At 32.2% G+C, this 10,888-nt stretch overlaps 1 protein-coding gene across 1 annotated transcript; it reads left to right on the forward strand.

Moving 5' to 3' along the window:
- Positions 1–626: 626 nt before the first annotated feature.
- On the forward strand, positions 627–1,052 carry LOC142319928 (uncharacterized). The gene has a single exon (XM_075357603.1). The coding sequence runs from the start codon at positions 627–629 to the stop codon at positions 1,050–1,052; it is 426 nt and encodes a 141-aa protein (XP_075213718.1).
- Positions 1,053–10,888: the final 9,836 nt, after the last annotated feature.

The raw sequence follows: 10,888 nt of genomic DNA on the forward strand, positions 1-10,888 counted from the left end.
CTCTAGTCTTTAATGCTTGCAAACATGATAGTAGTAGGACTGCTTGCATGAAATCTCAAAGTATTTCTGTCTAACTTCTTCAAAAAAAAAACCATATAAAATAAGACAAGATAGTATTATTGATGGGCCCTGGGAATTAACCCAGGGAGGAGTCTCAACTCTGGCAAACGGGAGTGTGCTGTGTAAGTACAGATCAGCAGTATACTTAAAATAAGGATTCATACAAGAGAATCTTCTTAGCCTCTCACACTTCAACTCCAGCACTTAACTTACAATAGGAGCCCCTGTTAAGCCGAGCAACCTGGTGGAAGGTTGGATACCCAATCCCCGCTGGAAACTAGGTCGGTGAGCTGAGTTGTGCTGGGGAATCACCCACCAATCCGCTCTGAAACAAGCGTGGTGATTATGCTTCATATCTTTAAAGTCAGGTATATAAGGTAACATTAAGGTAAAATATTCTGGAGGCAAAATCAGATCTCCAGGTGGGGACTGCTTTGGTGATACCTAACCATTTCAATGCCAAAATCAGCAACAAAAAGCAGGGAGTTGTTGCTGTTGGCAGTTATGAAATGGGTTAAAGGGGAGAAAGGCTAGTTCAATTTGCTGAAGAAACGCAATTGTATACCATGAACTCCTTCAAGAAACATCCAATTAGAAAATGGACATGGAGAAGCCCAAACAATGTTATAAAGACTGAAATACATTTCATAATTACTAATCAGAAGAATATCATTAAAGATGTGTCAGTTTTAAACAAATTCAATACTGGCAGTGATCACAGATTGGTCAGGGTGAGGGTTTCGATAGATGTCAAACTCGAAAGACAAAAGCAGTTGGTAAACAAAGGAAAAACAATAAATATAGAAAGCTTAAGGGAGAAGAATGAGGAATTCAAGATGGCTCTCCAGGAGAGATTAACTCAGACAACAGAAGAGTTGATGACGGTTGCGGAAGAGATTGGAGGAATGACAGAACGTGGGAAACATAATAGCAAGTTAAGTGTCGAAACCAGAAATTTACTGACAAAGAAGAGTGATGAAGATCGAAAATAACACCAGTAAGATTGAACACTCAGAATTGAGTAAATCAATACGGAAGAAAATCAAAGAAGATATCAGGAAATACAACCGTTGTAAAAGATGACCTAGAAAATAGAAGAAGTTTGAAGAAAGCTAAACAGATGCTCATAGTTGGAAGGAAGCAAATGATAGCGGTGGATGTTGGTAATGAGCGGATAACAGATAGAGATGAAATATTGTAATTCATACGGAACTTCTATAGCACTGTTTGTTTGTATGAAAAATTAGGAGGAAAGATGGAACTTTCTCAAGAAAAGGATGACATCGAGATACTACAGGCTCTCCTGGGTGAAGTGAGAAATGCAATAAACAGCATGGTGAAGAACAAAGCTACAGGTTATGATGGTCTGTCTATTGATGTGTTAAAGCTCACTGGAGATGAAACAGCAAAACATCTGGCAAAAATCATTACAGTGTGTCTACCAAACGCTAGCATACCACAGAGCTGGAATAAAGCAAAAATAATTCTGCTCCATAAGAAAGGCCACATACATGATATACGGAACTATTGTCCCATCAGTCTGCTATCTGTTATCTATAAGGTTTTCACCAAGATCTTGATGAATCGCGTCAATGATGTTTTGGACAGATCTCAGCCAATAGAACAAGCAGAATTCCGGAGGGGATACAGCACAATAGACCACATCCACAGTATTCGGGAAGTCATTAGTAGAGCCAATGAGTACGAAATGCTGCTGTGTTTAGCCTTTATCAATTTTGGAAAGGCATTCGATTCTGTGAGTCATCTTGCAGTCATGGAAGCTCTAACTAATTAAACAAGGAATAGACCAATGATATGTAAAAATGCTACACAATATCTACGAAACTTCAACAGCATTTTGTCATCATCGGCAAACCAACAAAAGAATTTTCTATCAGAAGGGGAGTTAAACAAGGAGACCCCATATCTCCTAAATTATTCACAGCAGTCCTTGAGATGGGTATGTCCAAAATTGAATGGTATGAAAGAGGTATCAAGGTAAATGGACAGAGACTGAAAAATTTGCAGTTTGCAAATTATATTGTACTTTTGGGCTAAGGATGTTGATGAACTGCAATCGCTTATAGAGAATCTTACAGAAAAATGTGGAGAAGTGGGTCTAAAAATGAATTTGACCACAACAAAAGTAATGTACAACAGATGGGCTGCTGCAGGAGAGATAGCAGTTGACAACATCTTAGAGAATGTGGAAGAATACCTGGAGCAGCTAATAGACATCAGACCTGAAATTTTCCAGAGAATCAGGATGGGCTGGAAATCATTTGGAAGACATTCAACAGTGTTCAAATCTAATATGCCAGCACTGTCTTTTTCAAAGACCGTGTTTGATCAGTGTGTTCTTCCAGTAGTCGCCTACGGATATGAGACCTGAACTTTAAATGAGTCCGTGAAATGAGTTCGGACAGAACAAAGACGCATGGAAAGGTCAATGCTAGGCTACACAAGGAGGGACCGGAAAAGAGCGGAAGACATAAGAGCCATAACAAGAGTGCATGACATAATGGAAACAGTGAAAGCCTTGAAATGGCAATAGGCAGGGCATATCGCGAGAAGATGTGATGTAAAGGCGGTTCTTGAGTGGAGTCCGACAAAGACCAAGAGGCAGGCCACCAGACTGATGGGATAGAGGCATTAGAAGGGTGGCTGGAACCAACTGGCCGAGGATGATGCAGGACAGACAAGCATGGCGAGACAAGTAAGGCTTACCTGTCGAACTAGACTTGAAGAGGCTACATCTTGTAAAAGATTGAAACAGCTGTATAATAAATAAATATTATTGAGACATTGGTCACCACTTGTTCAGTTGAATGACGTAGGCCTAGGTCAATCACTAAAAACAAGACTCAAAAACCTGCTGGAGAACGATTACAATGCAAATTATTTTTTACCTACTTTTTAATTTGGCAAAGTTCCAGTCTGCAAGAAATGTTTTCTTTCAGCCACTGGTCATACCAAGTTAAAAAATATTGTTACAACAGTTAATTCTGGTAACCCAATTAAAGAGAAAAAAGGGGGCGATACAAAAAGCCACCTTATTTTCACAAAAAAAGTTAGAAGTGAAGAAGTTTATCAAACTTCTAAGAGGGACAGAGTTGCACTATAATACGAAAAAATCCAAAAGAATCTATTTAAGCTGTGATTTTTCTATAAAAAAAACAGTGCGATATGTATAATGATGTACATCTGTGGAAATGAAAATAAGTGGGCCTAAGTTTAGAAAAATGTTTAATCAAGAATTCAATGTAGGCTTCAGGTATCCAGCTTCCAACACATGTAGTACATATTGTTTGCTTACACAAAAAATAAAAAAATGGACAACCTGGGTCTGTAGAAAAAGTGACATAAGTAAAAAAAAAAATCCACACTCGGAGAGCCCGAGCTTTTTATAATCATTTGAAAGCACATGTAGAAGATTCTAATTCTAACTATCCTTGCTTTGGTCTACAGTAGATCCAGCCATTACCAAAGACTCTTATATCAAGAAGCTTTCTATGCAAGGCAGTCAAATTTATATAATTTATGTATAACTGATCTCAATACAATAAGTCCGTATTTCTTTTTTTGTTAAGACCAAGCTGGCAAAAAGGCAGCCAAGAAATTTCTTCTGGTTTGCTAAAACACTTGTCATCACTTGACTTTGAAGGGAAAAGTGTTCTATGTCTCTTTTGTGATTGTTGTACATCACAAAATAAAAACAACATAGTTTTAAGAAGCATAGTACAATTCCTGCAAAGTGTTAAAATGTGGATTATAAAAATTGTTTTGTAATTCCCAGTGCAAGGCCATTGCTTTCTCTCTGCTGACAGAGTTTTTGCAGGGCAGAAAAGATCTTACAAAAAAAACCAATAATCTTGACCTAGAAGAGCATTTTGAATGCTACAGAACAATTTGATATGCAATCAAACATTTTTTATTCAAAGCAATGAGGAACTATACATCTGAAGAACACCGTTTCATACAGGAAACATTAATTTTAATAAAATTCAGCTAGAAAATGTCTTGGTCATGCTATCACTAATGAGAAGAAAAATGATGCCAACAGACTACTAATAAAAATGTTTGATTAAAATTGGGCTGGTGAGGAACCTACTGACAGAACGATTTTAGTGGTCAAGGAAATAAGTTTTGGTCATCCAAAACTGAATTTTGTCCTAATGCATTTAATTTATTCATAACATGCTTTGTCCATTTGTTTAATTTAAAACGTGTTTTGAGGAATTTATTTTATTATTTTCTCAGATTTCTTTTGCAGTACTATTTTAATATGGCAGTTAAATAAATCTAAACATTATCTTAAAACAACTGGTCATATTTTATAACATCAACAAACTATTCTACTTAAAAATGTTTTTAGTGAATGCTGTAAAGTACATTTACCGAGACAAAAACACTTTTTGAATATTACCTCCTAAAATAAAAAATATTTAGAATTAAATTTACTGAAGCGGTTGATTAACTATTATGTTATTTTAGAAAGTAACAACTGTTCAGTTACCTAACCATAACATGAAAACATTACACATTAGAAAACACAAGTTGGGTACAACCGATCTCAGGGCTAATCAACATAAAAACTAATAACTACTTAAGACTATGAATTAACAATATAATTATAGATTTTTAAAATCTTTTATTTTGAACACATCTAATAATATTCTTATTTTGTAAAATATGTCTTCTATATAAAAGATATACTGGAGTCATCCAATAATTTAAGACACAAATTAATTGTACAATACTTTCAAAATCATTAGTTGACATCCCTGTCATCAACATAAATTTTCTTCAAAAATGCACCTTTGAACATATACAAGGAGTAAAAATATGAGATTTATTCCTGGATGCTTAAGCAGTAGAACAAAAAGGTGAATTGTAGACAATTTTTACAAGGAGATTAACAATTTGAAAATGCTATAACAAAGATGAAGTATGACCGATTATGTTTCAATTCCAGCACTCGAATCTTTGTGAACTTATTCAAGGAAACAGGAGAGTTGCAGTAGAAAGAGTTATTGAAAAATGTGATGTAAGCATTGCTACAGTTCTTTCAGTTATTCATAACAGACTAAACTACCACAAAAAAAGTGAAGTGAGTAAAGACAGGTTACTGATAATCATTAAAAAAATCAACTTTGCATATCTTGGGAAATAAAACGATGCTATTAGATTAAACAAGATTAACTTTATGAAAATAACAGTGATCTGTTCATTCAGAATCTGATCAGCAAGTTGTGTAAGCAATTTTCCAATCAGAAAAAATTAAAATCCAGCCATAATGAATATTTTTAATAAGAATCTAATTTTTAGTGACTTTGGAAGGACAGCATATTATTAATTATTATTACTATTTTAAATGTTAAATTAAATGCCATTAAGAGTTATAAACTATTGATTAGTAATTTACATGATTAATTCAGGTAAATGCTGTATTGTTATTATTATAAATAAGGTTATGTTGTTCAGTTAATAAAATATACTGAAACTAATTAGGTATTTCATTATAACAATTATGACCTCTAACATGGTGGTAAAGTGTGGTTAAATCTGTAACTTCAGACAAACTGTTTTTCAGAAAACCATATTCAATGTCTTCAAAGTCATCCAAAGGTACAATGTCTCTACTATAATTAGTAATCATCAGACTAGCCATTAATTGCATATCTTCATCTATAGCTTTGCCATCTCTTAGAAGAACACAAGACAAAGTACATTCAATACAACAAGCTGTAATTTTATTTGTTCTTGGTTTCAAATTGAGATTTTATTGCATATTTATATTGTTTGTGGGATGCTGATGTCATTTACCAGTGTTATTTACATCTTCTATTAGAAATGTCCACTCCTTGTCTTCCAGTTCATGGGGGCATAACTCACTGGGTTGGTCTTAGTGGTGAACTCGTAATCGCAAATTAGTTGATTTCCAAGTCAAGAGTTCTAAGGTTCAAATCCTAGTAAAGGCAGTTACTTTTATACGGATTTGAATACTAGAACGTGGATACCAGTGTTCTTTGGTGGTTGGGTTCCAATTAACCACACATCTCAGGAAAGGTTGACCTGAGACTGTGCAAGGCTACATTTCATTTACATTCATACCTATCATCCTCTGAAGCACCTTATGGAGTTTCTGGAGGCTTAACAGAAAAGGTTCATAGGGATGTGGATCTTTGAAGTGTTACTGATACCTGTTTGTTTTCTAAGACTACCCAAATGGTGAAATTCTTTAAAGGATCTCTCATGGTAGAGACTTGGAAACAACTCTCCAGCTTCATTTTGTCTATACTGCACTTAACTTTATTGGTTTCCATTAAGAAGTTATATCCAATGTAACTTGATGATGTGAAATAGTAAACTGAAATTCTGCAACACGTTTATTAACTCTTTGCAAATGCCAAACAGAAGTGATTGTTTGGTAAAGATAGTTTAACAATGTAAAATCATCTCACTAGATGTAATAACATTTCAAAATCAAAATTTGACATTTCAACATGCAAAGTTTATATGACCGATACAGGCTTTGAAATGTTGGCATAAATGTTTAATTGATTGCCTAGGGACTTGTGCAGATCCTTGTACATTTTTTTAATGAGAAATTAATACTGTTTTTCCATGTGGATAATGGAACACATTATCAAAATAGTTACGGGACGAGAGGAAATAGTCAAAGAATTCATGATCACTTTGGCTCACTGTTTTGAGATTACTTCATCAGAGGTAGATTATTATTTGGGAATGAAAGTTGATAAATCTCATGATTATATTAGAATTTCTCAAACTAAACATGCAAATAAAATATTAATCATTAATGATTCCTACTGAACCTGGATGGATGCTAGGCCACCATTAGGAGAAGATGAAAATGGCTATTGTGTAATCATTGGTAGTTTAATATATTAAGTATTAGAGACTAGACCAGATTTAGCCAATGCAGTTTAACATAGCTTAAAGATTTCAGGACTCAGGGATATTTTAAATTAATAAAGCAGATAGATAGTTAAAAGCGAACATAAATTATGGAAGTAAATTTATGAAAATGGAGATTTTAAGAATCAAATCACATAGTGATGCAGACCATGGCAGAGATAAAATTACAAGATGTTCTTCAAGTGGCACATTACTAAATTCAGTTGTGGACCGATCAAATGGAAGAGAAAATTGATGGTTATTATACTTACATATGAATATTTCAGGAGAGTGTCATAGACAATGTGTAGATATTCACATCTGTATATTAAATTATGCGCTATTAAAAATTATCAACTATTGATTAGTAGTTTACATAAGATTTATTCAAGCGAATGCTGTATTGTTGTTATTATGAGACAGTTTACTAATTTTGTTTACACAATTTGTTATACTATTTTGTTTACTAATAAAATATATGAAGCTAATTAGATGTTTTATTATAACAATTATGTCCTCTAACAAAAATAAAATAAAGTGTGTGATGCTGGGAAAAAAAATAGGATGGTTTACAGAGGAAAGGATATTGCTGATTCATATACTCATATTTAAAAATCATAGAAAAATTAGGGTGGGAGATTCTAATAATGCACCTCTTAGTAGAGAGACCTTACCAATTATATTTCTTTTGGTTTGGATTCCTCAAAAAAAAAAAAAAAATCACTAAATACAGCCAATTATAAAGAAACAAAAGAAATGTATAAAGATGGGTCAAAATTCAGACAAAGAATTTTTTGCTGGTGGCATATAAAATAAAAACTAGTATAGTATGGAAGGAGTAAATTAGTGTAGGTGAGATTACATTAGAAAGTAGAGATTGTTAAAACTTTTTTTAATATATCATTAACATCTGTCTTTGATACATTGTATTCATATCTCACTGACCATATCTTTAAAGTTTTCTCAATTTTTTTTTTAACAACAGCGAAAGTGTTTAATGATAGTAGAATATGTATAAGGAAGGCAGAAGATTTTATTAGAGTTTCCAAAAAATATTCTTAGTGTTTTAAATGTTGTATTAGAAATTAATAATTGTACTAGTTATTTATATAAGAGGAAGTAATTTAAAAGGCTATACATATGGGTTACAAAAACTGGTCATTCATTAGTAATCCAATACTATGGGAAAACATGTTGAAAAATAAACATGCTAATGTGAGAGTCAATCTCTGTGATACATACACCCCCATACATCTTAATGTGAAAGTGGTGCTTCCCTACTACTGCTAAATTACTGACTTTCATCAAAGGATGACAACATCCACTGATATAGTTGTATGCCCATATGTATTACTAGGTTAGTTTTTATCAGTTTTTTATAATTTTGTTATGTTTTACTTAAAAGTTAATTTCATTTTATTTTAATGTGATTAAAAAGAAAAAGTGACCTAAACAAAATTACAAATAAAAGTAAGGTAATATGCTTTGAAAGGAAGATACAGATAATAAGCTTGTTTAAAAGGGGTCAAAGCCATTCTAATATCACAATATGCAGATATGGTTGCCTTCACAACAGTACAATACCAGGAAAAAAATTGGTCATGAAACTGGCCAATGAATTCAAATATTATTTAAAGACAATTAATGGTTTATTTTTTTTAACTGAAAAATTATTAATAGTATGCGTGGAAGTCCAATCCACCACTGTAGTTGTTAATATTAAGTCAATGGCTCAAAGTATTTTTTAGGATCTTAAAACTATAATCAACATTCATAGTTGGTCATAGATTGGTTTGATTACTTAAGAAAAGAAGTAATTTTTGTAATTTATACAAACCTGGGAAAACAGCTAGTGCATATAATAAAGAGTTAAAAAATCTACTGAATCCCTGGGTAAAATTTTAAGATAAAAGCTTATTTACCTAAAAAAAAAAATTAGGTTGATTAGGCTTTTCACAAAAAAGTTTCTGTAAGTAAGTACATTTAAAAATGAATTTAATCCAAAGATTGATTTAAAGCCATGAAAGGTTGTCCTAAACTATCTGTTCGGATAATGTTGATGGTAATCGGCTGAAGGCTATGAGAATCTACCACACTGAGAATCCTGGGGCTCCTAAATGAAATAAAGCTAATTTGGCAGTTTTTTTTTTTAAATTCAAAAGCCCAGGTTATTATTTTTTAAAGATTAGTTCATACAGTGCTTAGTAAAATAAATATTGTTAAAAGAAATAAATTCAATACAAAATTTTACTCCTATGGTGTATCAAAGCTTTATCTGTTTATAAATCTTGGAAGGATCATAAAAACAGTGTGACAATCATCCAGACATGAAGGTTGATAACATATTGAACAGCGCACTGATAATAAAGCTCAAGATTTCATTAAAGCTGATCTGGTCATAATGGAGGCTCAGAAAGCTGCTGGTCATATGAAGACAAAGAAACCAGAGCCAATAAAAATTTCAAATTAAAAGAAATGTCCTGGCCTACAGTAATATTTAGGAAATCATATCGTTGTTTGAATCAATGAATCAAGTAATAATTAGTTTTAAAAAGTAAAACACAGAATGTTATTTAGTCGTATAAAGTAATTAACTGAAGAAAAATTAAATAAAAATTAGAATAATTTTTCTAAAAACAATTCATCCTCTAAATCTGCATTAGTTAAAGTAAATTTACTGCCATCACAAATCAATATCTACATCTTTCATTTAACACTACAGAAAGGATTTTTTTTATTAAAGTTTTTTGTAATAATTCATGAAATAATTTTTGGAGAAAAATATGTACTGTAATATATTATAAAATAGAAAACAAAAATTGGGCTAGTATTTTCTACTAAGGTGTGTAATGTGTAAAGTGTATGTAAAATACAATTAGTAACTGATGGAAGTAGGAAATAAAAATTATTTTTTTCATTACTTTTACATTAATGTTATTAGGTTTAATTTGAGTATAGTTAAACCATGATTATTATTACAGCAAATTTTGACTTTTGTAAAAATCTAAGTTATTCCAGATTTGTGGACTGTTAACACTTATGAAGTTGGGGATACACAAGGTGATATTAAAATTAAAATAGAATAAAATGTAGAAGCATATCAAACCATTAAAGTTGGGCAATTGGTAAACACCAGTAGAATATTATTAATGACAATTAATAGGTTATTCAGGTTTTAATGACAATTAATAGGTTATTCAGGTTTTAATAACATGAAAAATCATATTTAGATCTTAAAATTGTACAATATTTTACTTTCTAGTCTGTATTATGGATAAAAGGTTCAGTTTTAACTAAAAATCAGCTCATCTCCAGTCCATGTTGGGCTTTTCTATAATCACAAAGCAGAATTCCTAAGTATACTTTTTTCTTAACCTCCAGGACCACCGTTAAGTATTGCTTCAGAGGATGAGATGAATGACAAGTAACATGTGAAAATGCCATGTCTGACTGGGATTCAAACCCAGGACCTCTGAAACATACTTACATGGAACTACCCCCACCAAACCAACAAAATCAAGGATGCATAAAAAATAAATTACAGATTATACTTCCAAATAAGGTACTAGAAAAAATTTGGAAATACGGAACACGTTGTGAACGTATAACCTTCACCATCTGTTAACAATGCACTGAAAAAGAAATGAAAAGTTTTAATTTTGAAATATGAGTATCAGGGTAAATGTTAAGATCACTGGCTAGTCCACAAGTGAAAGGAGTAGAGTATTGAGGGAAAAGCTTATTGAATTGTGTTGTGAAAATAATGAAAGGATATATAAGAAAGAATGAAAAAGAATAAAAATGAATGATGATATTAACCAAAGAAAAATATTAAATGAAGAACTGTTTAACAATAAGAAAAAATGGAGAATAGATTGTAGGATCTGCTATAGTAGAACCTTAGCAA

The sequence above is a fragment of the Lycorma delicatula genome, chromosome 2, assembly GCF_047948215.1.
Source record: "Lycorma delicatula isolate Av1 chromosome 2, ASM4794821v1, whole genome shotgun sequence".
Lineage (NCBI taxonomy): Eukaryota > Metazoa > Arthropoda > Insecta > Hemiptera > Fulgoridae > Lycorma > Lycorma delicatula.

Bases quoted from the DNA above. Each gene is read 5' to 3' on its own strand.
- LOC142319928 (XM_075357603.1), top strand. From the start codon at position 627: ATGAACTCCTTCAAGAAACATCCAATTAGAAAATGGACATGGAGAAGC.